General features: G+C 56.5%; 2 protein-coding genes across 2 annotated transcripts; both read right to left on the reverse strand.

Annotated features, from left to right (window-relative positions):
• Positions 1 to 390: 390 nt before the first annotated feature.
• LOC140000449 (scavenger receptor cysteine-rich type 1 protein M130-like) lies at positions 391 to 5,815 on the reverse strand. The gene is made up of 7 exons (XM_072030334.1): positions 5,470 to 5,815; positions 5,035 to 5,355; positions 4,640 to 4,954; positions 4,200 to 4,514; positions 2,455 to 2,595; positions 864 to 1,016; positions 391 to 647 (listed from the first exon to the last, which is right to left on the reverse strand). The coding sequence occupies exons 1-7, from the start codon at positions 5,813 to 5,815 to the stop codon at positions 391 to 393; spliced, it is 1,848 nt and encodes a 615-aa protein (XP_071886435.1).
• Positions 5,816 to 8,433: 2,618 nt separating this feature from the next.
• LOC140000450 (antigen WC1.1-like) lies at positions 8,434 to 13,414 on the reverse strand. The gene is made up of 7 exons (XM_072030335.1): positions 13,102 to 13,414; positions 12,707 to 13,021; positions 12,267 to 12,581; positions 9,763 to 10,077; positions 9,328 to 9,654; positions 8,933 to 9,247; positions 8,434 to 8,807 (listed from the first exon to the last, which is right to left on the reverse strand). The coding sequence occupies exons 1-7, from the start codon at positions 13,412 to 13,414 to the stop codon at positions 8,434 to 8,436; spliced, it is 2,274 nt and encodes a 757-aa protein (XP_071886436.1).
• Positions 13,415 to 27,342: the final 13,928 nt, after the last annotated feature.

Consider the following 27,342-nt stretch of genomic DNA (forward strand, 5'->3'; position numbering starts at 1 on the left):
GGCGCTACCAGCGAGTGCATCATGAGGCGTCACACAGAGCCACTTTTGCTGGAAATTGCCTGTGGCTGGCAGGACGGAAATGCTTCTCTCAGTAGGAATAGTGTCTAGGGACTGGGGGTTCTGGCAGCCCTACAGCCTGATCCCAACCCTGTTGATCCCAAGAAATGACCATTCCCCACTATTGCATCTTTGAGCTCTACTCCAATTGGTTAGCCTCAGAGAGACACCCCAACACCTGGGCAGGAAAGCAATGGATCTGGGACAAAGGCCCCCCCAGAAGGTTTTAATATAAACATTTGCCAACACAAAGCACAAAAACGGGAATACCAAGACAGGAAATACCCGTGTGTGTCTGCTGACTGATGGAAAAGGGAGACCATTCCCTGGCACTCACGGCTCTCCCAGTGGCACTGAGCTCTCCTCCTTCCCGGCTGCATCCAGCTGCTCAGCAGGGATGGGCTCTGCTGGCATGGGGCTCTGGGACCCTTGTGCACTGGACTTCGGTGTCACATCCTGGGTGTCCTCATGGGGACATGCCAGAGATATCTCTTCAGCATCATCATAGCCCATGTGTACCAGAAAAGGGGACAAGATGTCTCCATCAGCTCCAGGGTCCTCAGCACGTCTCCGGGAGCGCAGGCTTCCCTCTGTAAGCATCAAGGCAGGCTGTTGTGGTTGATCCTATGGGGTTCTTAGGGCTGTACAACACCTTCCCCCTCCTCACAAGCCTGAGACATTTGGCACATCCACCAGCCTCCTGGAAATATCTCAGGCCAGGTTCCCCATGTCAGGAGATCAGGCTCTAAATACTTCATGGATTCTCCTGGCACCTAGGAAGTGGCAGTGCTGCATTGCCCTCTCACCTGTGGCTGTATCCATGGGCCCATCTCCTTCCTCTGGTGTCCTGGGCACTTCCCAGTCCCCCTGTCCAGGGACAGGACCCTCCCCGGGGTCAGAAACCTCTCCAGCATCGTCGTAGCCATCCGCTGGGTCACCTCCAGGCAGGACAGGGACATCTGAAAGGAGAGGGAAGGTGGTGGCAGTGAGAAGAGATGTCCTGCAGAGCAGAGGATGGGAGGGTGTGTGGGGACACAGGGCTGACATGCTGCTAGTGTCAGGGCCAAAGCAGAGCCCTCATCCCTCCAGCTCTGAAAGTGGCACTCAGTGGCACTGCTGTCTGTCTGTCTGCAGGGAGGAGAGATGAAGCCCTTCTATCCCTGCAGCTGGCCCCAGACCATCCTCCTCCTCATGTGTCTGGGGTAGGGCTGCAGCTGGGTCAGGGACCCCTCTGAAAAGGAGCCTGCAGAGAGCTGCAGTGGGTGCTGTGGGATGAACCCTGCTGCCGTGACTGGTGGTCAGCACTGCTGGGGATGGGCACCCACAGAGCTGGGGGTGCATGGGGAGGAGACCAGTTCCCTTGGGACAAGGCACTTCCCAGAGAGGTTCCCAGAGCTGCCCTGGGACAGCCCTTTGCTTAGCCCTTGGCTCTCAATAAGGTGCAGGGACAAGCAGAGAGGGGCTGTCCCCTCTGGGATGGGCAGAGCTGGTGTGGAGGAAGCTCCTCTGTGGGGGCCAACACCTGGATGCTCTCCCACAGAACCCATGGTCCAATCTCTTCAGGGACCATGGGCAGGAGCTACAGGGCACAGCCCTGGTGTGAGACAGGGAGAATGGACACAGCTGATGTGCCCCCACAGGTTACCTGCACCCACCTGAGAGACTGAACCTCGGCTGCTTCTCCCACGCCAGGCTGTAAGCGATCTCCTCGTACACGGCCTCAGGGAAGGGTTCCCCAGCTCTCCCGGAGCCTGAGGACAGAGGTAGGGCTGGTCTGGGCATGGGCAGAGAGGGACAGGAACCCACTGGGCTCCCTCAGCCAAATTCCCTAGGCCAGCACAGGGCTGTCCCCACAGCACAGCCCTACTGTGTTGTGTTGGCACTGAGGCCACATCCCCAGGGAGGGCAGCATCCCCATGGAGATGGTCTGGGACAGTCAGTCTCGCATTTGGAGACAGCCTTTATGCCCCTTTGGTCCCCGGCTCAAGTCCCAGTGCAGACCCTGAACCAATTCCCACATTTCTCCTCCCCATGGAGCTGCTCCATCTCTGCCCCACACATCAATAACACAGCCCATGCCCTGGTGGAGGGTGGCTGACACCACGGTGATAGACCCTGCTGCCCCATGCTCCTCCTGCCAGTGCTGCCCAGAGCACTGCCAGCAGTGCATCCTCCCCTTCTCACCCAGCCCAGCTCTCACATTTCTCTTCTCACCCCAGAACTGATGCCTCAGGCTCTGGGCTCTCTCCACCCCTTGATGTTGGTGCCCCATGGTCTGTCAGTCAGTGGGGCAGCACATGGGGCAGCACACGGCTCTGTTTCTGTGCTCCAGGACACCAACACCCCCAGCCCTGCCAGGAGGCATCTCCCCCCCAGGACCACTGGGGAAGGACCCACCTCTGCGCTGAGCCCTGGCGCTTCGCACCTGCCCAGCCAGGAGGGCCAGGAGCAGGCAGAGGAGGGCCCCCAGGATGATGCAGATGACAACAGGCACTGAGAGTTTCTCGCTGCTGGTGGTCGGACGGCCCCGTGGGGGATCTGCAAGGGCAGCAACATGGCAGGGGCAGCATCAGACAAGGGAGAGGTTGGGGGTGGGACAAGTCACTGCTGACCACACAAGGCAGCAGGAGCTGGGGGGGACAGGGCTGGGTGATGGGGCAGCTCCCACCCTGCTGGGTACATCACAGACTTCCACCAGCTCCCACATATTCCTGGGAGTCTCACAGACCAGCAAAGAGCCCCTTCCCTTGGCTGTGGGTCACAGTGTGAATATGGACAGACCAAGCCCCAGGGGAAGGACAGCTTACCTGCTTGTGGGGGGGATGTTGCTGTCCTGGGTGCAGCTGCAGGGGAGCAGAAGGAGAGCTGGGCTGAGAGGCTGGGGCTGTGGCACCAGGCAGCCTCCCTAGCAAATGGCGCCAACATGCGCCACCTGAATTGTCCCTCCTTTGGGGCTGGGCAGGATGACAAGGACAGGGCCCAGCACCACTGCTCTGTGCTGCTCATAGGACAATGCAGGCAGCCCAGGGGATGTGCTGGCACATCCAGCCCCACAGAGGCTGCTCCCCACCCACCACCAGCCCCCCACTCTGCAGGGACACCTTTGCTCTGGCCAGCACTGCTGCCGTGCCAGGATCCAGCAGGGCAGATGCCCAAGCCAGCTCCTTGCCAAGCCCCCAGCCATGTCTCCCAGCCCCACTGCTCACCTGAGCAATGCACAGCCGCATCTGCCTTATGCTGGCAGGCAGCGCTGTCCCCTGGCTGGGCCCAGCAGTTCTGCAGAGACAGCTCCGTCCCCCTGCACTCCATCAGCCACATGGGGCCCGTCCCCTCTCCAGCAGCAGCCTGGCCCAGGGCATAGAGCGCGGGGCCACAGCCCAGCTGCCTGCACGCCACCTCGGCATCCCGCATGTCCCAGGCATTGTCACACAGTGTCCCCCAGGTGCCGCGGTGCCAGATCTCCACTCTGCCCGAGCAGCCGTCCTTGCCTCCCACGGTGCGGATCTTCTCCCTGTCTGGGGAGGCAGAGACCTCCCATGGCACCAGGACAGCTGGGACAGCCCTGCCAGGTGAGGGGGGCACGTGCAGGGGCAGCTCCCTACCTGTGCAGCTGGTGGAGTTGGGGCATGCAGCCACCTGCGGCCTTTCTGTCCATGTCCCAAAGGAAAGAGAAGTTGGGCTGAAAAGGGCTGCTCTAGGGGTCGTGCAAAAGAGAGCAGGGCTGACCTCTGCTCACACTTGCTCCTGCTGCCTGGATCAGGGCAGCAGAAGCACCCTGTTTGTTTGTTTGTTCAGGGGAAACACACATCACTGTGGGCAGGAACTGAGTAGGCATCCCCACAGGGTCCCTGATTCACAGAGCAGCAGGAGGCTGTTCATAGAGTGCAAACTGCTGCCCATGCCCACATGGTCTCCTATGAGACCTCTCCTGGAGATGTCTCTACCTCTCACAGGGGCAAAGGGCAGCCCTGCTGTTGACTGCTGCTGGTGAACATGGGTGGCTTTGAGAGCTGAAGTCACCTTTGTACCACCAGCAGCAACAGGGTCTAATGCAGGAAGTCAAAGCCCCTCTGGGTTCCTTCTCTGCATTTCACCATACCCAATGGGGAACAGGACCTGGTGCCTTGAGAAACCAGATTTACCATTGCAGGTGATATTGGTTTCTTCACGATGGTCATCACACGACTGTGGATGCCAGGGAGCAGAGGGACACTGCCAGAAGGAGCTGTTGCTCTTCCCACACTCCACGTGATCCAGCCACGCGATGCCAGACAGCTTGGCATAGTTAGAATCTGTTTCCAGTTCCCCCTCATTCCCGCAGCCCAGCTCCTTGCACACCAGTGACACCGTCTCGGTGGTCATGGAGTTGGAGCAAACGCTGCCCCACGTCCCATTGTAGAAAACCTGCAGGCGCCCGGAGCAGCCGTTGCTGTTCTCCAGCCTCAGGGCCGTGAACTCTGGAAGGAAGAAAGGCCCCAGGGACATCCTTGGATGTCAGCCACTGAGGGCCTTGGCCCTACCTGGCTCTAACCTCACCCCAGATTCCAACGCCCCAGCTGCCAGCCCCACTCCCAGCACAGACCTGAGCAGAAGACTCCCGCATCCTCCTTGTGCCCACAGTCGTGCTGCCCCCAGGCCTCGGCAGGGCAGTCCCAGAGAGCAGCTTCAGCCCCGGAGCAGTTGACGCCATCCAGCCAGATCTGCCCGGAGCCCTCCCCAAACCGAGCAGAGCCGGCTGCCTCCAGGGCCCCTCCACAGCCCAGCTGGTGGCAAACGACGGCGGCGTCGGCCAGGTCCCAGGTGTCGTCGCAGACGGTGCCCCAGCGCCCCTGGTAGTAGATCTCCACTCTCCCGGCACAGCGCCCGGCCCCGTCCACCAGCCGCACCCGCCGGCTCCCTGCAGCGTGGAGAACCCCGGCCATCAGGGGCTGGCTGCACTCCCGGACCCACACCTGGGGGACGTGCAGCACCACTCACCCCGGCACACGACCCCCACGTCCTCCATGATCTCTGCTGCTGACATGCTCTGAGGCAAGGAGGTGTTGCAGAAGCTCAGGTCAGCCTCGTGCCCTGCACACCGCACCCCACGCAGCCCCACAGGTCCTCGTCCTCGCTCGGCCCTCACGGGGGTGTAGGCTGCCTCTGCCTCTCCGCACTGCAGCTGCCGACACACCACGCTGGCCTCCTGCATGTCCCACTGCTCATCCAGGACTCTGCCCCACATCCCATGCTGGAAGACCTCCACGAGCCCATCGCACCGGCTCCTTCCACCCACCAACCGTACAGACATGTGGTGAGCTGGGCCTAGCGAGAGGGGAAATTCAGCCAAGCTCTGCCATGATCTTCCCAAATTTGTGTGGCCATGTCACACACCAGGGCCAAATGGACTTTGCAGCAATGCCCAGCACTCACCTGAGCAAATGACAGCTGCAGCGTTCTCCTGGGAGCACGGCGAGGCCCCCAGGGCAGTCACTGGGCACTGCCCCAGGTGGGCTTCAGTCCCGTCACAGTGGAACGAGTCTCTCCAGATGGGGCCGGTTCCTCTCCCAAAATGCCCTCCTCCAGGAATGGACTCAGCAAAGCCACAGCCGAGGTGCCGACACAGAACGTGGGCATCCGAGAGGTCCCAGCGGGAGGCACAGAGGGTCCCCCACGTCCCCAGCACCTCCACCTCCACCCTGCCCTCACACGCTGTGCTGCCATTCACCAGCCTGAACCCTGTGTACTCAAGGACAAAGGATGGTGAGAGAGGCCACATTTGTGCTCTTGCTCCCACAGGAGCTGCAGGAGAGGCCAAAGGGACAACGTGCCTTTCTCATCCTGCAGCACTCTCATTTTAGGGCTGCAGACCACCACCTCACCCCACCTGTCCCCCACCCAGCACAGCCCAGTGCCACCCTGCTCTCCTGCCCCCACCAGAATCCCAGTGTCCATCATCCCATTGCGAGTCCTTACGTGTGCAGGTGACATGAGTGCCATTGCTGTGGGTGCAGGCCTTGTCCTTGGAGGCCCCCCAGGGGCAGAAGAGGATGGTGGATTCATTCCCCACACACTGCAGCTCTCTGTCCCAGACAGGACCGGCCCCTTCTCCCAGCTGAGCTGCCCCATGGACAGACAGGGCTGTGCCACACTGCAGCTCCCTGCAGACCACCTCGGCAGCTTTGGCACCAAAGTGGGAGTGACAGACAGCTTTCCACTGGTCCCTGTCGTAGACCTCCAGACTTCCTGAGCAAGGGCTGTCCCCTCCGACCAGCCGCACAAATCCTGGAGCAACCAAGGAGACCTGTGAGTTCCCAGAGCCCTCTGGCACTTCCGTGCCCACCTCCCACCTCATCCGTAAAGTGGCAAGATTCAGAGCTCCACGGTCAGCACAGAAGTTCTCAGTGGGTGCTGATGGCACAAAGACGTATGGGCCGCCCTGCTGCTCCTCAGAATCCAGCCCAGTACCCATGGGCTGCCCTCTCTCCCACCCCCCTACCACAGGCACCGCTCAGACTAATTGCTGCTGGTTGGAGCCCCTGGGCTGCCCAGCACCGGTCCCAGCACTGCAGCACTCACAGCATGTGGACCCATGGAAAGGGGCCCAGGCACTGGAGGCTGCTTCAGCTGGCTCTGCCCCACCGGGCTCAGGCCAGGCTGAGGAACCCCTTGGAGCTTCCAGAAAAGCCCCCTGTTCCCAGGGGTGCTGGGGCTCTTGGGGAGCTCCTGTTAGATGGGGCACATCTGGGGAGCAGGTAAAGGGGGGGTCCTCAGACAGGGACAAAGTGTGGTGCTGGGCATGGATGACCCCAGACATCAGCCACACATGGAGCAAGAGAGCAGGCAGAGAGCAGCCCTGGGCTGACATGAGCTCCTGGTGTGAGGGCAGGCACCGAGGAGAGCCAGGAGGTGCTGGCACAGCCCCCTCTGGGGCACAGGGTAGGCAGGAGAGGCTGGGCAGTGGGTCAGCATGGCCTGGAGGGGCCGTGTGCCTGGGGGCTGGCACTCATGGGGTGACCCCAGGACATGAACAGGGTGCCACTTGCCACCCTGCTCCTCTGCTCAAGCCCAGTGCTCCTGCCCTCTGAGCAGCCCCTCTGCTTTGGCCAAGGTTCTCTTGGCTGCTGGGGGTACAACCCAAATGTCCTGGGCCATTGCACGCCCTTCCCTGAGGCTGCTGGTGGCTGAGGGAGCTGCTCTAGATTCCCCTGGCATAGGGACCAGCCTGCCAGACAGGGCCTGGGTGAATGGGATGACAAAGATGGGAACCAGGCAACACAATGGGGAAGGTTGGGAGCTTTCTTCTCCCAGAAACAGGCACCTCCCCAGGGTTGGCTGCTCCAACTTCAGGGCCAGGCTGGGTGTGCTCCCACTGGGCTTTCTCCAGGGACAAGGCACACCAGCAGTGACAGACCCAGCTCAGAGTGCAACTTGACACACAGAGCCATGTTCTGGTGTCCACTCGTTGCTTCCTGAGATCACAGCCAGGTCCCTTAGGAGTGTCCTCATCCCAGAGGTAGGGAACAAGTTCAGTCCTTACCTGAGCATGTCACTCCAGCATCAAATCTGTGATCGCAGCCTGTTTGACCCCAGCCATTGTGTGTGCAGTCAGACAAGGCAGACTCATTGCCATTACAGTGAACATCATCCATCCAAATGGAACCAGATCCTGGTCCAAAGTGTGCATACAGAGGAGCTTTGAGAGCAACCCCACAGCCCAGCTGCCTACAAACCACTGCAGCATCAGACATGTCCCATTGGTCACTGCACACGGTCCCCCACTGACCCTGGTGTTTCACCTCCACTCTTCCAGCACAGTGCTTACCGCCATCAGCCAGCCTCACCTCTGCAGTCCCTTCAAAAACCAGCACAAGAAGGGTCAGAAGAGCTTTGAGCCCCACAGTGTGGGTCTGTGAGTGTCCACTGCGCACACAGAGTCACAGGCCCTAGGCTGTGAGCCCTGTCCCCACAGACTGTCACTGGGGTGTTAGGGGGGTCCTTCCTCTTCCCATGGGCTGCACTGCTCTGGGGGTGCCCAACTCCAGCCCTCCTGGGCCATTTGCTGCCCAAAGCCCTCATAACCCCCTCTTCCCACCCCAGTGGTCCCCTGCCACTGCCCATGCCCACTCACACACCACCCCCAGTCCTGCACAGGGTTCACACTCCTCCCCTGACCAGCACCCTCTCCAAAGCCCCGTGACTCTAAACCCATAATATTCCTATCCATAACCTCCCCCAGGCACCTCTCAAAGGCACCAAATTCCCAGGAGCTGATGGCATCCTGGCCATTGACTGCTGCTGGTGAACATGGGTGGCTCCGAGAGCTGAAGTCACCTTTGTACCACCAGCAGCAACAGGGTCTAATGCAGGAAGTCAAAACCCCTCTGGGTTCCTTCTCTACATTTGACCATACCCAGTGAGGAAGTGGACCTGGTGCCTTGATGGCTCAGATTTACCATTGCAGATGATGTGGGTGTCTTCTCGGATGTCATCACATGACTGTGGATGCCAGGGAGCAGAGGGACACTGCCAGAAGGAGCTGTTGCTCTTCCCACACTCCATGTGATCCAGCCACGCGATGCCAGACAGCTTGGCAGAGTTTAAGATAATTTCCCAGTCCCCTTCATTCCCACAGCCCAGCTCCTTGCACACCAGTGACACCGTCTCGGTGGTCATGGAGTTGGAGCAAACGCTGCCCCACGTCCCGTTGTAGAAAACCTGCAGGCGCCCGGAGCAACTGTCGCTGTTCTCCAGCCTCAGGGCCGTGAACTCTGGAAGGAGGAAAGGCCCCAGGGAAGTCCTTGGATGGCAGCCACTGATGGCCTTGGCTCTAACTGGCTCTACCCTCACCACAGCCTCACTGTCCCTGACTCCTAGACCCGCTCCCGGCACAGACCTGAACAGATGACTCCCACGTCCTCCTTGTGCCCGCAGTCGTGCTGCCCCCAGGCCTCGGCAGGGCAGTCCCAGAGAGCAGCTTCAGCCCCGGAGCAGTTGACGCCATCCAGCCAGATCTGCCCGGAGCCCTCCCCAAACCGAGCAGAGCCGGCTGCCTCCAGGGCCCCTCCACAGCCCAGCTGGTGGCAAACGACGGCGGCGTCGGCCAGGTCCCAGGCGTCATCGCAGACGGTGCCCCAGCGCCCCTGGTAGTAGATCTCCACTCTCCCGGCACAGCGCCCGGCCCCGTCCACCAGCCGCACCCGCCGGCTCCCTGCAGCGTGGAGAACCCCGGCCATCAGGGGCTGGCTGCACTCCCGGACCCACACCTGGGGGACGTGCAGCACCACTCACCCCGGCACACGACCCCCACGTCCTCCATGATCTCTGCTGCTGACATGCTCTGAGGCAAGGAGGTGTTGCAGAGGCTCAGGTCAGCCTCATGCCCTGCACACCGCACCCCACGCAGCCCCACAGGTCCTCGTCCTCGCTCGGCCCTCACGGGGGTGTAGGCTGCCTCTGCCTCTCCGCACTGCAGCTGCCGACACACCACGCTGGCCTCCTGCATGTCCCACTGCTCATCCAGGACTCTGCCCCATGTCCCGTGCTGGAAGACCTCCACGCGCCCGTCGCACCGGCTCCCTCCGCCCACCAATCGCAGTGGCATGGGGTGAGTTAGGCCTGGTGAGAGGAAAAATTCAGCCAAGCTCTGCCATGAGCTCCCCAAATTTGTGTGGCCATGTCACACACCAGGGCCAAATGGACTTTGCAGCAATGCCCAGCACTCACCTGAGCAAATGACAGCTGCAGCGTTCTCCTGGGAGCACGGCGAGGCCCCCAGGGCAGTCACTGGGCACTGCCCCAGGTGGGCTTCAGTCCCGTCACAGTGGAACGAGTCTCTCCAGATGGGGCCGGTTCCTCTCCCAAAATGCCCTCCTCCAGGAATGGACTCAGCAAAGCCACAGCCGAGGTGCCGACACAGAACGTGGGCATCCGAGAGGTCCCAGCGGGAGGCACAGAGGGTCCCCCACGTCCCCAGCACTTCCACCTCCACCCTGCCCTCACACGCTGTGCTGCCATTCACCAGCCTGAGCCCTGTGTACTCTGGGGACAAAGGAGGGTAAGAGAGGCCACATTTGTGCTCTTGCTCCCACAGGAGCTGCAGGAGAGGCCAAAGGGACAACGTGCCTTTCTCATCCTGCAGCACTCTCATTTTAGGGCTGCAGACCACCACCTCACCCCACCTGTCCCCCACCCAGCACAGCCCAGTGCCACCCTGCTCTCCTGCCCCCACCAGAATCCCAGTGTCCATCATCCCATTGCGAGTCCTTACGTGTGCAGGTGACATGAGTGCCATTGCTGTGGGTGCAGGCCTTGTCCTTGGAGGCCCCCCAGGGGCAGAAGAGGATGGTGGATTCATTCCCCACACACTGCAGCTCTCTGTCCCAGACAGGACCGGCCCCTTCTCCCAGCTGAGCTGCCCCATGGACAGACAGGGCTGTGCCACACTGCAGCTCCCTGCAGACCACCTCGGCAGCTTTGGCACCAAAGTGGGAGTGACAGACAGCTTTCCACTGGTCCCTGTCGTAGACCTCCAGACTTCCTGAGCAAGGGCTGTCCCCTCCGACCAGCCGCACAAATCCTGGAGCAACCAAGGAGACCTGTGAGTTCCCAGATCAGGCAAAGAGCAGCCCTGGGCTGACACGAGCTTCCGGTGTAAGGGCAGGCACCGAGGAGAGCCAGGAGGTGCTGGCACAGCCCCCTCTGGGGCACAGGGCATGCAGGAGAGGCTGAGCAGTGGGTCAGCATGGCCTGGAGGGGCCGTGTGCCTGGGGGCTGGCACTCATGGGGTGACCCCAGGACATGAACAGGGTGCTCCTTGCCACCCTGCTCCTCTGCCCAAGCCCAGTGCTCCTGCCCTCTGAGCAGCCCCTCTGCTTTGGCCAAGGTTCTCTTGTCTGCTGGGGGTAAAACCCAAATGTCCTGGGCCATTGCACGCCCTTCCCTGAGGCTGCTGGTGGCTGAGGGAGCTGCTCTAGATTCCCCTGGCATAGGGACCAGCCTGCCAGACAGGGCCTGGGTGAATGGGATGACAAAGATGGGAACCAGGCAACACAATGGGGAAGGTTGGGAGCTTTCTTCTCCCAGAAACAGGCACCTCCCCAGGGTTGGCTGCTCCAACTTCAGGGCCAGGCTGGGTGTGCTCCCACTGGGCTTTCTCCAGGGACAAGGCACACCAGCAGTGACAGACCCAGCTCAGAGTGCAACTTGACACACAGAGCCATGTTCTGGTGTCCACTCGTTGCTTCCTGAGATCACAGCCAGGTCCCTTAGGAGTGTCCTCATCCCAGAGGTAGGGAACAAGTTCAGTCCTTACCTGAACATGTCACTCCAGCATCAAATCTGTGATCGCAGCCTGTTTGACCCCAGCCATTGTGTGTGCAGTCAGACAAGGCAGACTCATTGCCATTACAGTGAACATCATCCATCCAAATGGAACCAGATCCTGGTCCAAAGTGTGCATACAGAGGAGCTTTGAGAGCAACCCCACAGCCCAGCTGCCTACAAACCACTGCAGCATCAGACATGTCCCATTGGTCACTGCACACGGTCCCCCACTGACCCTGGTGTTTCACCTCCACTCTTCCAGCACAGTGCTTACCGCCATCAGCCAGCCTCACCTCTGCAGTCCCTTCAAAAACCAGCACAAGAAGGGTCAGAAGAGCTTTGAGCCCCACAGTGTGGGTCTGTGAGTGTCCACTGCGCACACAGAGTCACAGGCCCTAGGCTGTGAGCCCTGTCCCCACAGACTGTCACTGGGGTGTTAGGGGGGTCCTTCCTCTTCCCATGGGCTGCACTGCTCTGGGGGTGCCCAACTCCAGCCCTCCTGGGCCATTTGCTGCCCAAAGCCCTCATAACCCCCTCTTCCCACCCCAGTGGTCCCCTGCCACTGCCCATGCCCACTCACACACCACCCCCAGTCCTGCACAGGGTTCACACTCCTCCCCTGACCAGCACCCTCTCCAAAGCCCCGTGACTCTAAACCCATAATATTCCTATCCATAACCTCCCCCAGGCACCTCTCAAAGGCACCAAATTCCCAGGAGCTGATGGCATCCTGGCCATTGACTGCTGCTGGTGAACATGGGTGGCTCCGAGAGCTGAAGTCACCTTTGTACCACCAGCAGCAACAGGGTCTAATGCAGGAAGTCAAAACCCCTCTGGGTTCCTTCTCTACATTTGACCATACCCAGTGAGGAAGTGGACCTGGTGCCTTGATGGCTCAGATTTACCATTGCAGATGATGTGGGTGTCTTCTCGGATGTCATCACATGACTGTGGATGCCAGGGAGCAGAGGGACACTGCCAGAAGGAGCTGTTGCTCTTCCCACACTCCACGCGATCCAGCCACGCGGTGCCAGACAGCTTGGCAGAGTTAGAATCTGTTTCCAGTTCCCCTTCATTCCCACAGCCCAGCTCCTTGCACACCAGTGACACCGTCTCGGTGGTCATGGAGTTGGAGCAAACGCTGCCCCACGTCCCGTTGTAGAAAACCTGCAGGCGCCCGGAGCAACTGTCGCTGTTCTCCAGCCTCAGGGCCGTGAACTCTGGAAGGAGGAAAGGCCCCAGGGAAGTCCTTGGATGGCAGCCACTGATGGCCTTGGCCCTACCTGGCTCTGCCCTCACCACAGCCTCACTGTCCCCAGCTGCCAGCCCCACTCCCAGCACAGACCTGAGCAGAAGACTCCCGCATCCTCCTTGTGCCCGCAGTCGTGCTGCCCCCAGGCCTCGGCAGGGCAGTCCCAGAGAGCAGCTTCAGCCCCGGAGCAGTTGACGCCATCCAGCCAGATCTGCCCGGAGCCCTCCCCAAACCGAGCAGAGCTGGCTGCCTCCAGGGCCCCTCCACAGCCCAGCTGGCGGCAAACGACTGCGGCGTCAGCCAGGTCCCAGGCGTTGTAGCAGACGGTGCCCCAGCGCCCCTGGTAGTAGATCTCCACTCTCCCGGCACAGCGCCCGGCCCCGTCCACCAGCCGCACCCGCCGGCTCCCTGCAGCGTGGAGAACCCCGGCTGTCAGGGGCTGGCTGCACTCCAGGACCTTCAACTGGGGGACGTGCAGCACCACTCACCCCGGCACACGACCCCCACATCCTCCATGATCTCTGCTGCTGGTGTGCTCTGAGGCAGGAAGTTGTTGCAGAGGCTCAGGTCAGCCTCGTGCCCTGCACACCGCACCCTACGCAGCCCCACAGGTCCTCGTCCTCGCTCGGCCCTCACGGGGGTGTAGGCTGCCTCTGCCTCTCCGCACTGCAGCTGCCGACACACCACGCTGGCCTCCTGCATGTCCCACTGCTCATCCAGGACTCTGCCCCATGTCCCGTGCTGGAAGACCTCCACGAGCCCGTCGCACCGGCTCCCTCCGCCCACCAACCGTACAGACATGTGGTGAGCTAGGCCTGGTGAGAGGAGAAATTCAGCCAGGCACTGCCATGGGGTCCAAAGCTGTGTATGGCCATGTCACACACCAGGGCCAAATGGACTTTGCAGCAATGCCCAGCACTCACCTGAGCAAATGACAGCTGCAGCGTTCTCCTGGGAGCACGGCGAGGCCCCCAGGGCAGTCACTGGGCACTGCCCCAGGTGGGCTTCAGTCCCGTCACAGTGGAACGAGTCTCTCCAGATGGGGCCGGTTCCTCTCCCAAAATGCCCTCCTCCAGGAATGGACTCAGCAAAGCCACAGCCGAGGTGCCGACACAGAACGTGGGCATCCGAGAGGTCCCAGCGGGAGGCACAGAGGGTCCCCCACGTCCCCAGCACCTCCACCTCCACCCTGCCCTCACACGCTGTGCTGCCATTCACCAGCCTGAACCCTGTGTACTCTGTGGACAAAGGATGGTAAGAGAGGCCACATTTGTGCTCTTGCTCCCACAGGAGCTGCAGGAGAGGCCAAAGGGACAGCGTGCCTTTCTCCTCCTGCAGCACTCTCATTTTAGGGCTGCAGAACACCACCTCACCCCACCTGTCCCCCACCCAGCACAGCCCAGTGCCACCCTGCTCTCCTGCCCCCACCACAACCCCATTGTCCATCATCCCATTGCGAGTCCTTACGTGTGCAGGTGACATGAGTGCCATTGCTGTGAGTGCAGGCCTTGTCCTTGGAGGTCCCCCAGGGGCAGAAGAGGATGGTGGATTCATTCCCCACACACTGCAGCTCTCTGTCCCAGACAGGATCGGCCCCTTCTCCCAGCTGAGCTGCCCCATGGATAGACAGGGCTGTGCCACACTGCAGCTCCCTGCAGACCACCTCGGCAGCTTTGGCACCAAAGTGGGAGTGACAGACAGCTTTCCACTGGTCCCTGTCGTAGACCTCCAGACTTCCTGAGCAAGGGCTGTCCCCTCCGACCAGCCGCACAAATCCTGGAGCAACCAAGGAGACCTGTGAGTTCCCAGATCAGGCAAAGAGCAGCCCTGGGCTGACACGAGCTTCCGGTGTAAGGGCAGGCACCGAGGAGAGCCAGGAGGTGCTGGCACAGCCCCCTCTGGGGCACAGGGCATGCAGGAGAGGCTGAGCAGTGGGTCAGCATGGCCTGGAGGGGCCGTGTGCCTGGGGGCTGGCACTCGTGGGGTGACCCCAGGACATGAACAGGGTGCTCCTTGCCACCATGTTCCTCTGCACAACCTCAGTGCTCCTGCCCTCTGAGCAGCCCCTCTGCTTTGGCCAATATTCTCTTGTCTGCTGGGGGTAAAACCCAAAAGTCCTGGGCCATTGCACGCCCTTCCCTGAGGCTGCTGGTGGCTGGGGGAGCTGCTCTAGATTCCCCTGGCATAGGGACCAGCCTGCCAGACAGGGCCTGGGCGAATAGGATGACAAAGATGGGAACCAGGCAACACAATGGTGAAGGGTGGCAGCTTTCCTCTCCCAGCACCTCCCCAGGCTTGGCTGCTCCAGCTTCAAGGTCATGCTTTTTTTTGGCACCTGGGCTGTACTTTTCCCAGGGACGTGTGACAGACTGAGCTCAGAGCCCTGACCCATGAGCTGTTACCCTTTTCCCTTGTCCCAGTCTCAAAAAGTGGGTAATAGGTTTAACCCATACCTGAACATATCACTCCAGCATCCAGATTGTGAGAACAGTAGGATTCACCACGTCCTCCATGATTGCAGTCAGACAGGGCAGACTCCTTGCCATTACATGCAACAGCAACCATCCAAATGGGCCCAGATCCTGGCCCAAAGTGTGCTTTGTGAAGAGCTTCAATAGCAAGCCCACAGCCCAGCTGCCTACAAACCACTGCAGCATCGGACATGTCCCAGTAGAAATGGCACACGGTCCCCCACTCGTCATGGAGTTTCATCTCCACTCTCCCAGCACAGCGCCCGTCACCATCTGCTAGCCTCACCTCCGCAGCCCCTTCAAACACCAACAAAGGAAGGGTCAGGAGAGCTTTGAGCCCCATACTCACAACCCCCTCCCAAGGCATAATCACAGTCCCCAGGGTGGGATCTCTGTCTCCATATGCTCTCCCAGGGGCAATGGGGGGTCCCTGTTTTTCCCATGGGCTATGCTGGGCTGGGGGTACCCAGCTCTAGCCCTCCTGGGCCATTTGCTGCCCCACGGCCCTCACCACCTCCTCCCACCCCAGTGGACCCCTGTCCCCGCCCATACCCATCCCTACACAGCCCCCAGCCCTGCATGGGGCTCCCACTCCTCCCCAGCCCAGTGTCCCCCAAACAGCCCCATGCCCCTGAGCAGCTTCCATTGCCTATTGTCTGCCACAGGCACCTCCTAAAACCACTGTCCAACCCAGGAACTCTAGGGTGCCCACAGGGCACTGAATGATCACAAGGATCCCAAAAACCCTTCCTCGTCCCTGCTGTCAGATCAGTCCCTCTGCTTGGACAGGGCCCCAGGAAGGACACTTATGTACCACTTCTGGGTGCAGATGCCCCAGTCCCCTTCTGTTCATGGGACACAACCTGCCCTCCTGGAGTCAGTGTTTCCCCAGATCCCAGGGGCAGGGAACAGCACACAACCCCCCTGGGACACCCCAGACAGGGGCTGTGCCCTGGAGCTCACTGAGTGTCACTCTCTCTGTCTGGGACTCCTCCAGATCCAGAGGCACAGTGATGGGGAACAAGGGCTACCAAAAGGGTCCCCAAGGGCAAGGAGTCTAGAAATGATGCCAGGCATGGGCTGCCATAATCATGGGAGCTGTGGAAAAGGATTACCCTCTCCCACAAAGACAGGCACAGGTTAAAGCAGAGGGCTGAGAGACTGAGAGTCTTCTGCCTCTCATTTCAGTGGTGTCTGCAAAGCAACCCCACTCCCAGAAGCATCACAATGACTCCACTGCTGCCCACTGTCCCAAGGCTGTGGAACAGAGAAGCTGGCACTTACCTCTGCAAGGTTGCACCCAGAGGAACAGCCACAGCACCCAAGGGGGCAGGAGTCCCGCTGTCCCCATCCTGAGGCTCCTGCCCTGACAGTACGGCCCTGCTGTTGGAACTCCTGGGGACCCACGGGGCAATGACAATGATGGGAGGGCAATATATCTGTGCAGATGCTGTCCCAGCTGCAGGAGGAGCCAATCAAAGCAGCAGGCTCCTTTTTTGACGTTATCGGCACTTATCTCCCCTCCGACGTAGCCCAGCTCTCCAATGAACTTCTCCAGCGTTCTTCATGACCATATATGAGGGACGGCTCCGCTGTGGTTCTCACGTCACTGCGGTGGGACATCATCGTGGGGTAGGGCTGGGTGTGGGGGCAGATGGCTCTGACACCCCTTGCAGCCTGCTGTGGGAGCACGGAGCATCTCCTAAGCTTTAGCATCCAAGAGCCCAAGGTGCGATTGTCCGGCCGTCCCTGCGCCATGGGATCCAGGGGACTGGTCCTGCAGCAGGGCTGTGTCAGGCTGGGAAGGGACCAGCCCCTGCCCCTGTTACAGCCCCTGCTGTGCTGGCAGCAGCAGCTGGGAAAGGCCCTTGGGCAGGGCCAGAGCCCCATGATGGGGGTGCTGGCTGTCCCGTCCCTCCCCAGGGAGCCTCCTGTGGGGTCCCGGCAGCAGCCAGAGCTGGTCCAGGGCCTGCCCTGGCAGCAGAGCTGCAGCCCAGAGCCTCAGGTGTCTCCCTGGCTCTCAGCGTGTCACCCAGGGGCCGTTATTCCCCACGGCGGGTCGGGAGCTGGAGCCTGCCTGCCACTGCAGATGCACCAACCGCAGCCCACGTGACATGGCGCCCGGGCAGGAAGACGGTGGTTTCCTCCTGGCCCCGTGCCCAGGCATGGCCCTGCGGTGCCTCCCAGCCTCCTCACAGCTCCAAGCATGGAAGGGTTCAGGAAGTGTTGGACAATGCTCTCAGACATATAGTTTATTATATATATAAATATAAATATAAATATAAATATAAATATAAATATAAATATAAATATAAATATAAATATAAATATAAATACACACATATATATATACATTTTATATTTTTAATAGAACACACATTTTTATGAATATATACAATATATATATATTACTTATACATTATTATATTATATTTTTATATTTTTTATTAGATTAAATATTATTCTTATATATTGAATGTATTATTATATAGTTCATATTATATAATATATAATTACTGATATTATATTATAGATTATATTATATTTTTATTTGATATATATTTATATTACATAAAGTATTCCAGTATATTATATAGTATTATGTTATATTATTCAGTATAATATATTATATTAATTTTATTTTATTTTATTTTATTTTATTTTATTTTATTTTATTTTATTTTATTTTATTTTATTTTTCATTACATTAATTTTACATGTATTATACCTACATAAAAGTTTATTTTTCATAAATATATACATTATATATTTTAATATTTTTAATATATATTTACGGTTTGTATAGTTTTTTAGATACATATATATTCTATTTTGTTGTCTGGTGGCTGGAGTTGGACTCACTGATCCTTGATTCTTTCCAACTCAGGCTATTTCATGATTCTGCCCAACACAGCTCCAGGTGATGCCATAGCATATTCACCTGCAATGGGCCTTCTCCTGGCCTGCACCTGCTCCTGCCCTGTCGGCTACTCAGCCAAGAGTGGCATCACAAGTACATTCCCCAGGCATGGGTCTCCTTCCTGCCTGTCATCTTCTCAGGCACCGGTGACGTCACAAGCTCTTACGAGAGCTGTGGGCCTGCTGCTGGTCTGTCAGCTCCACAGGCACCACTGACCCGAGCACCACATAGACACCTGTTTGGTTTCTGTTCCCAATGAAGTAGTGTGATGCACCAGTAGACAGGTGCCTGGGGTTTCTGTTGGATTTCAGGAATAATCAAGCATGGGGTGCCATCGCTGACATGACATCATAAGCTCCCAAAGACCCACACAAGCCATATGCTTATTCCTGGCCTCCTGGCTTCTCAGGCACCAGGGTCCTCCCAGCATCTAGCACAGGCCGTGTTTGCCCTCGGCCTGTCAGCTACTCAGGCACCACTGTTATCACAGGAATATTCACCTGCCATGGGCCTGCTCGTGGCCTATCAGATCTTCAGCTGACAGTGACCTTATAAGCACAGATGACCTATTGGAAGATGTCAGAGTCCCTGTCCATGATGGGCGGTGGCTGCTCATGTTCAGCTGGCTGTTGACCAACATCCCCAGGTGCTTTTCTGTTGGGCAGCTTTCCAGCCACTCTTCCCCAAGCCTATGCTACTGCATGGGGTTGTTATGATCCAAGTGCAGAAGCATTGTTGAATGTCATGTGATTGGACTCAGTCCACCAATCTAGCCTTTCCACATCCTTCTGCAAAGCTTTCCTACCCTCAAGCAGACCAACTGTCCCACCTAACTTCTTGTCATCTGCAAATTACTGAGGGTGTACTTGATCCTCTCATTCGGATCGTAGATCTAAATATTAAATAAAACTGGACCCAATACCAAGCCCTGGGGAATGTCACTGATGACTAAACTGGACATCTGGACAACTGACACCAACTGGACTGAACTCCCTTCACTCCCTCACTCTTTGAGCATGGCCATTTAGAAAGTTCTTCAACCAGCAAACTGTACACTTGTCCAAGCCATGAGCGGCCAGATGGGTTGTCATTCTGCAGGGCTACTTCTGGTGAGGCTGAGTGCATACTAAGATGTAGCTCCTTCTTTTATGCTTTTTCTAATGCCCTGTTCTCAGTCCTTTCAAATCAACTAAGCATGAATCTGGTGCTTGTGATGAGCTGGTGCTCAGGTTGTGTTCCAGTTACTTGCTATATCATGTATCATTGTCGTTGAGTTTGTACAGCACTGGCATTCTCACACTCCCTTTTATCTCTGTTTGCTTGAGTCTGTGTCGTGGTTCTGCTTGAGTGGGCAGCTGAGCTCCACCACAGCCACTCTCTCACTCCCCCTCCTCAAAGAGGAATGGGGAGAAAATATGTGAAAAGGGCTCAAGGATTGAGATAAGGACGAGAAAATCACGCAATAATTAGTGTAACGGGCAAACCAGACTCAGCATAAGAAGACAGATAGTAAGATTTATTGCTCATTACTAACAAGCTAAAGAAGTGAGAAACAAAGAAAAGAAACCAAAAGCACCTCCCCCCCCATCCACCCTCTTCCACCTCCTCCCCCCGAGCAGCGCAGGGGAACGGGGGAATGGGGGTTATGGTCAGTCTACAGCACTTCTTCTCTGCCGCTCCTTCTCGGTCACTCTCGTCCCCTGTGCTGTGGGATCCCACCCACGGGATGCAGTCCTTAACGAACTGATCTGGCATGGGCTTCCCACAGGCAGCAGCTCTTCCAGAACTGCTCCAGGTATGGGTCCGTACCACGGGGTCCATCCCTCAGGAGAAAACTGCTCCAACCTGGCTCCCCCACGGGCAGCAGCTCCTGCCAGGTCACCTGCTCCTGCGTGGTCTCCTCTCCACGGGCTACAGGTCCGGCCCGGAATCTGCTCCGGCAGGGGTCTTCCACAGGCGGCAGCCTCCATCGGTGCAGGGCCACCTGCTCCACCGTGGTCTCCTCCACAGGCTGCAGCGTGGAACTCTGCTCCACCATGGTACTCCATGGGCTGCAGGGGGACATCCTGCTTCACCATGGTCCTCACCACAGGCCGCAGGGGACTTCTGCTCCGGCACCTGGAGCACCTCTCCCCCTCCTTCTACACTGACCTTGGCACCTGCAAGGCTGTTTCTCACTCCCTTGACTCTCCCGGCTGCTGTGTGGCACAGCGTTTTTTTCCCTGTCTTAAATCTGCTCTCACAGAGGCGCAAAACAACATGGCTTATTGGCTCAGATCTGGAAAACAATGGGGCCCTTCCCAAAGATGGGGCGGCTTCTAGATCTTTCTCACAGAAACCACCCCTATGGCCCCCTGCTACCAAAACCTTGCCATGTAAACCCACTACAGTCTGCGGTGTCAATGGTAGTTCAGGAAGACTGGGAGGGGAGTGGCTTCAGGGGAAGCACGAGGTTGCTTCTGTCACAGTGGGACTTTGGTCTGCCTGCACAGTTCAGTGGCTCAAGCTGTGACACAGCCAGGAGTTCCACACTTCAAGGGAATCACAAAGGAAGTTCCTTCCTGAAGGGCGATGCCATCCTGAGTCCTGTCCTTGCCTGTGCAACATCTATCAAAGGGTCGATACAAGTTAGTCCTCAGAAGAAAGGCCCCATCACAAGGGGCTGCCTAGAGCTGGGCTCCTCTCCACAGTTCTGACCTGGAGTCTTCTCCTGCAGGGCCTCTCCCTGGACTGCATCCTCCTTCAGGCCACATCCAAATGCTCCCACATGGGGTCTTCCATCAGCTGCCATGTGGAGATCTGCTCCAACATGGTGCACCATGGGCTGCAGGGGAACTTCTGCTCTACCACCTGGAGCACTTCCACACCCTATTTCTTCATTGACCTTGGTGTCTGCAGGGTTGTTTCTCTCAGCTTCATGAGGCCAAACTGCTTCAGTTAAGTGACTAAACCAAAAGAATGCAGGATATGGGGATTAGGTGTTCAGGTTAGGCTTTAGGGATTAGATCTTGCCTTCCAGGGTTAGTGGTTGGGCAGAGTATTAGAGGGAGGCCTGTTTACTTCTTTGGATTCTAGTCTGTGTCTAGTGTAGAGATTATGTTATGTTATCTGTTGGGATTTTCTTCAGGGCTCTGTTGAGGAATCATGTTAAGGCTGGAATTCAATGACAGGGATGAAAGGCTGAGGAATAGCATGAGAACTGAGCTAAGAGTGTATGGTAAGGCCTTATGAATTTGGGACTTGGCTAACCCATGCCAGGTGAGGTTTGAGGTTGGGGTAAGAGTAGTGGATTCCTTGCAGAGAGAGGGATAGCATTTAGATGTAGGGGTAAGTAGGGCTTACAGTTACTGCTTCAAAATACTGCCAGGGATTGACGTGGATGTTTTCCTAGTAAGTCTTGCAGCAGCACATCCTTGCCTGAACCCCTCTCACCTCTTCCAGATATTTCCTTGCTGTTAGCCAAGTCCCTCTTCTCTCCCCCAAATCTCCCACCTTTATTCTCTCAGCTTTCCCCTGGCCTCCCCAAAGGAGTCACCCTGTTGGGGGCAGCTTTCTGATGGCCTTTATGACCTCAGAGGCTCTGCCTCCCTGCTGTTGTCCAGCCAGCTTCTGGGACAAAAGTTACCTCACAGCCAGCATCCACAGGGCTACAAGGAGGTGTGCTCAGCAGGCCTCTTTCCAGCCCATCCAGGAATAGCCGGTGTAGGGGATGCCCTGCACAATCCCTCAGGTACCCTGTGGGCCGAGCAGCTCATGCTTCAGAACACCTGCCACATGTCTGGACTCACAATTCCCTGGGAGTTCTTCAGCTCCTTCAGGGCATCCTGAAGGAAATGACCAAGTCAATATGCAAAAAAATTATCAAGTACTGAGTGCACATGTTAGGGAAGTGTTCAAAACTCTCTGTGGTAGGTGAGAAAGTCTTCATGTCTAGATTTGTTTCATTCAAGTGCATTCCCAGGGCACAATGCCATTAAAAGGAAGGTGACCTTGAGTCACTGTATGTCCCACAGTATATTCCTAGGGAATATCTTATGGAACTTCTGCTCACTGGTAGTCATCTCTCCATGCCCACATCTTGTGCACTGTCATATGGAGAATAAAGACATGGACTCCTGATACATTAATTTGATATCCCTCAGAGGAGGAAATATCAACCACTTGTGTGAGCTGTGGCAAGAGCCCAGTATGAGAATGGTGGTTGCAAGGAGCTGTTGTACTGGGTCTAGCTGGAATGTTAACTTTCCCGGCAGCAACCCATACAGTGCCGTACTCTGTACTTGTAGCTGGAACAGCAGTGTTATCACACCAGTGTTGTGTCTGCTGCTGAGCAGCAGTGGCACAGTATTGGGCCTTTCTCTAACCCTCCTAGGGGATGGGCAAAAAGTGAGGAGAGAAACATCACTAGGGCAGCTGACCTAAACCAATCAAAGGGATATTCCATACCATGTGATGTCACACTCAGCAATAAAAGGTGGAAACAGGAAGAAGAGGGGAGGGGTGGGCTCTTATTGAGAAGACGTCGGTCCTCCTCTCAACACCGGCTGCGTGCGTTGAGGCCTTGCTTCAAGGATGTGGTCAATCGTTCATTTGTGGGAAGTAGAGAGTAATTTCTTTCCTCTGCACTTCCATATAGCCTTCATTTATTTTGTTTGTTTGTTTTCCTCCCTTCTTTTTATTTTCCCTTTTCCCCTCCCTTTTCCCCTTTCCCTTTTTATTTCCCCTTAGTTAAATTGTTTAGTTCATGGTAGTCTTTATTTAATTATTATAATTATTTCCCTTTAATTAAATTATCCTTATCTCAACCCGTGAGTTGTTCTTTGCTTTACTTCTCCCCCTCCTCATCTAAAGGAGGGGGAGTGAGAGAGCGGTTGTGGGGTTTAGCTGCCCAGCACGGTAAAACCACCACAGCTGTTCTAGGACCATTGCCCTGAGGCAGCATTTCCCAGAGTGTCCAGAGAACAGTGGTCCATCCCCTGCTCTGCTGGTCCTCCCTGTCTCACCCAGGAGGCCAGCTCAGCCCAGACCCTCCCAAGCTCTCCACACCTCCATCTCCTATCCCCAACGCAGCCCAGCCCAGAAGAGCAGCCCATGCTGGGCAGACCCCAAAGCATCAAATGGAGAAGTGGAGGGCAGTAGCAGTATCTCTGCTGCTGCCATCTGCAGGAGATTCCCCTCCCACAGGCATCCTGCAGCCCCCCAGGCCAGCCCCAGTCCCCAGCACAGCACAGCACCACACTGCTGGCCCTGGGGCTCCTCAGGCAGCACCACTGCAAACACACAGCACCCTGCTCTTCTCCCAGGACACCCCATGTCCCACACAGCCTTGCCCCAGCCCAGCACGTCTGGGATGGTCTGAGCAGCCATTCCTGCAGCCCCTGCCCATGCTGCCCATACCCCCCAGCTGCTGGTGCTGCTCTGTAGAGCAAGGGGGCTGTGGTGCACAGGGCCATGAGGGCACTCTGCAGGGCTGTGCTGGCCAGGCAGGGAGGCAGAGCCAGCTGGTGGGGGGCACTGCCACTGAGTGCCTCCCACACAAGTGGTTCCTTGGCCATGGATAGCCGACACAGATAGCCGGACTTCTTCAGAGTCAGAGACGCATGGAATAGCCCGAGCTGGAAGGGACCCACAAGGATCATCGAGTCCAACTCACTTCCAATGTCAGGATATGTTTTGGGGTGATTCACTGTATTCAGTCTATGAAATTTCACCAGAGGTATAACAACCAATTCAACAGAGAGCTTTCCCTATGCCTGCAGTGTTCCCTGGAGTTGCAGAGCTCTGCTTTTCCCACCCAGATTTAGCACCTCAGGGTGGCTCCACCTGGGACGTGCCCGTGCTCTATGGCCTCCATGTGCTATTGACTCCTGGGCACACACTGTCACTGCCGAGTGCTTGGGCTCTCCTGGCAGTTCCCTCTTTCCTCCTGAAAGAAGCCTGTCTGCCATTATCCCTCTCAACCACTGTGCACAGAGGCAGGAGAATTCACTGTCTCTGTGGGTGCTGTCCAAGAACAGGGAACAATCACAGGTTCAGCCTGGCAATGCTGCTGTGGCAGGACCCTTCTCCCCTCCACCTCTGCACTCTGCCATGTGTCCCTGAAGCTCCACCACAGGTCTACAAGGAAGGGTATCAGGCAAGTAAGTCACTGCATTTTCCTTCATTTTATTAAAACACACAGAAAGCCTGACCCACAATTTATACGAAGACTTGGAGTCACATGAGACAGGTACATACAGTGTAGGAAGGTATGACCAATGATATTTCTTTGTGGGGAACACTATGAGAAGTAAAGCAAAGTAAAAAAGAAAAAAAAAAAAAAGAAAAAAAAAGATTTCTGGGTCTGTATACAGATAACATTAAGAACACAGGCAGTTTATTCCTTCTGAAAAACCTCCATTCATCACTTTCCACATGGCTTCCTTCAGCTCCTGATTCCTCATGCTGTAGATGAGAGGGTTCACTGCTGGAGGCACCACCGAGTACAGAACTGCCAGCACAAGATTAAGGGAGGAGAAGGACATAGAGGGGGGTTTCAGGTAGGCAAAAAAGGCAGTGCTGATGAACAGGGAGACCACAGCCAGGTGAGGGAGACATGTGGAAAAAGCTTTGTGTCGTCCCTGCTGTGAGGGGATCCTCAGCACGGCCCTGAAGATCTGCATGTAAGAAAGCACAAGGAAAACAAAACACACAAAGGCTAAACACACACTAGGCACAATAAGCCCAACTTCTTTGAGGTAGGCATCTGAGCAGGAGAGCTTGAGGATCTGGGGAATTTCACAGAAGAACTGGTCCAGGGCATTGCCTTGGCAGAGGGGGAGGGAAAATGTGTTGGCAGTGTGCAGCACAGCATAGAGAAAGCCACTGCCCCAGGCAGCTGCTGCCATGTTGACACAAGTTCTGCTGTCCATTATTGTCCCGTAGTGCAGGGGTTGGCAGATGGCAATGTAGCGGTCATAGGCCATGATGATGAGAAGAGAAAACTCTGCTGAGATGAAAAAGAAAAAGAATAAAACTTGTATAGCACATTCCGAGTAGGAGATGGTCCTGGTGTCCCACAGGGAATTGGCCATGGCTTTGGGAACAGTGGTGGAGATGGATCCCAGGTCGAGGAGGGTGAGGTTGAGGAGGAAGAAGTACATGGGGGTGTGGAGTCGGTGGTCGCAGGCTATGGCTGTGAGGATGAGGCCGTTGCCCAGGAGGGCAGCCAGGTAGATGCCCAGGAAGAGCCCAAAGTGCAGGAGCTGCAGCTCGCGTGTGTCTGCGAATGTCAGGAGGAGGAACTCTGTGGGGAAGCTGCTGTTGGACATTTGCTGCCTCAGAACATGGTTGGCTGTCCATGGAGGAAAAGACTGTGTCAACTTAGAAAAACTTCTCTGCACAAAACCTCATTTGTGTTTCACAGAAACCCTCTTCACAAGATGTACGGTCTATTCCCTATGAGCTCTGTTTCTTTCTAAGGGTGCCTAAGGGATCAGGTGGATCATCTGTGTGATCACCATGATTCAGTACTGTTCTACGGTATGTGGTAAAGTGCATTGCACACAGATCTCAGATGCCCACAGTCCAGAGGCATGCTCTTTGAGCTTCTGCCCCTTCTAATAACCTGACAACTCTTATCATCGTTATCATCCCCATGATTCACCCTCATGGCAGGCATGAAAGCAGAGAGTCCAGAGAGTGCCTTCCCTTCAGGTAGCTCCTGCCTTGGACTTCCCTAACAAGAATCTCCCCACAAAATTCCCTGGGGGTGCTGTGGAGCTCTGAAGGAGCCTTCCCCAGGCAAGAGCCTTTGGGCACCAGCAGGACCCTGCCCTACCCTGTCCTGTAAGGGGACTCCTTTCACCTACAGTTTCTCCCCATAACACCCTGGGCATCTCCCCAGGCATTCTGAGTGCTGAGCCTGGCAGGCGGCAGAGGCCCTGCCCTGGCACACAGCCCCTGGGACATGGCAGAAACCCTGCTCTGTACCACAGCCCTGGACACCCCTGCCTGCACCCTGGCTGCACAGCCTTCAGCTGGCCCTTAAAGAAGGAACCCTCATGTCCTGTCCCTCTGACAGTTTGGACAAGCAATCCCTGCTCTAGAGCTTGTCATACTCCTTTGCAGTAGAGAAACTCTGAGAGTGCTCCTGAAAAATTCCATAGGCTGTGGGACTTGCCAGCAAATCTGGAGATGGAATCAGGAACAAGAGCTGCATGGCCCTGTAGCCACACACTTACCCTGTTCAGGGCTGTGAAGATTTCTCCTGCAGTGAGCTCTCAGCATCCCCCCTCCACACTGCCTTTAACATCTCCCTCCCTTCTCTCAGCCACCCTTGTCCCCTGCAAACAGTGCCCCCAGCCCTGCTGCGCTGTGCAGAGGAGCTGCTCCTGGGCAGAGCTGTCTCTGCAGCGCTGCCCGCTTGCCAGGAGCTCCCCTTGGTCCCATGAGCCCGGCCAAGCTCAGCAGCACAGGGAGTGCTTGAAAAGTCCCTGGGCCTCCAAGGGAATCAACTTTGAAAAACACTAAAGTAATCATTTATGTTTCTTCCCTCCATTGTAGAGGGAGCACTGTCCTTTTTCATTACAGAATAGGTATGATGTCCAAGGATCACCTTTCCATGTCCTGGTTTTGGGCAGAACACCCACCCAAGGATCTCCCTCCCCCTGCTCAGGGAAGGGTTTCAGCTGAGTCAAACCAGGCATCTCATATTTTGTTTGCAGTTCAGAGGCTAGAAGGGGGCTTATCTTCCTCTCCCATGCCTCACAGATGCTCACAGGAGTTGGGATTCCTCTTGCCTTGGTTCAGGTGGGCACAAACCAGGCAGCATGTAAGCTGCTTGTCTCAGCTCCCAGCACACTGAATGCAGACAGAGGCAGGAGGGAGCTGTTCAGATGCAGACACCAAGTGATATTGAAGATGGCAGAGTGACATCTGAGTGACATTTGACGTGCCTAATTCCTCTGGGCCATAAACAGAGATTTTATTATTGCATGTACAATATAATATAACTGTAGCCTTTGCTCAATAGCAAAGAAATAAAAGAAATAAAAGGCATGCTGTGACCTGGTTGCCATCACTGGAACATGGTGGGACCACTCCCATGACTGGAGTGCTGCAATGACTGGTTATGGGCTCTTCAGAAGAGACAGACAGAACAGAAGGGGTGGTGATGTGGCTCTCTATATTAGGGAGTCTTTTGATGTTGCAGAACTTCAATCTGGGAATGATATTGTTGAGTCCCTATGGGTCAGGGTCAGAGGGAAGGCCAATAAGGCAGGCATCGTGGTGGGGATATCTTATTGACTGCCAAACCACGATGAGGAGACAGATGAAGCATTCTACAAGCAGACTTC

Source organism: Anas platyrhynchos, chromosome 32, assembly GCF_047663525.1.
Source record: "Anas platyrhynchos isolate ZD024472 breed Pekin duck chromosome 32, IASCAAS_PekinDuck_T2T, whole genome shotgun sequence".
NCBI lineage: Eukaryota > Metazoa > Chordata > Aves > Anseriformes > Anatidae > Anas > Anas platyrhynchos.

Excerpts from the sequence above, each read along its gene's own strand:
- LOC140000449 (XM_072030334.1), bottom strand. The coding sequence starts at position 5,815 with ATGTGGCCTCTCTCACCATCCTTTGTCCTTGAGTACACAGGGTTCAGG. Across the intron at positions 5,356-5,469 it reads TGCAGCTGTCATTTGCTCAG|CTCACCACATGTCTGTACGG; the intron begins GTGAGTGCTGGG and ends CGCTAGGCCCAG. Across the intron at positions 2,596-4,199 it reads AACCAATATCACCTGCAATG|ATCCCCCACGGGGCCGTCCG; the intron begins GTAAATCTGGTT and ends CTGCCCTTGCAG.
- LOC140000450 (XM_072030335.1), bottom strand. The coding sequence starts at position 13,414 with ATGTCTGTACGGTTGGTGGGCGGAGGGAGCCGGTGCGACGGGCTCGTG. Across the intron at positions 10,078-12,266 it reads CACCCACATCATCTGCAATG|AGTACACAGGGCTCAGGCTG; the intron begins GTAAATCTGAGC and ends CTTTGTCCCCAG. Across the intron at positions 9,248-9,327 it reads CGTGGGGGTCGTGTGCCGGG|GGAGCCGGCGGGTGCGGCTG; the intron begins GTGAGTGGTGCT and ends TCCACGCTGCAG.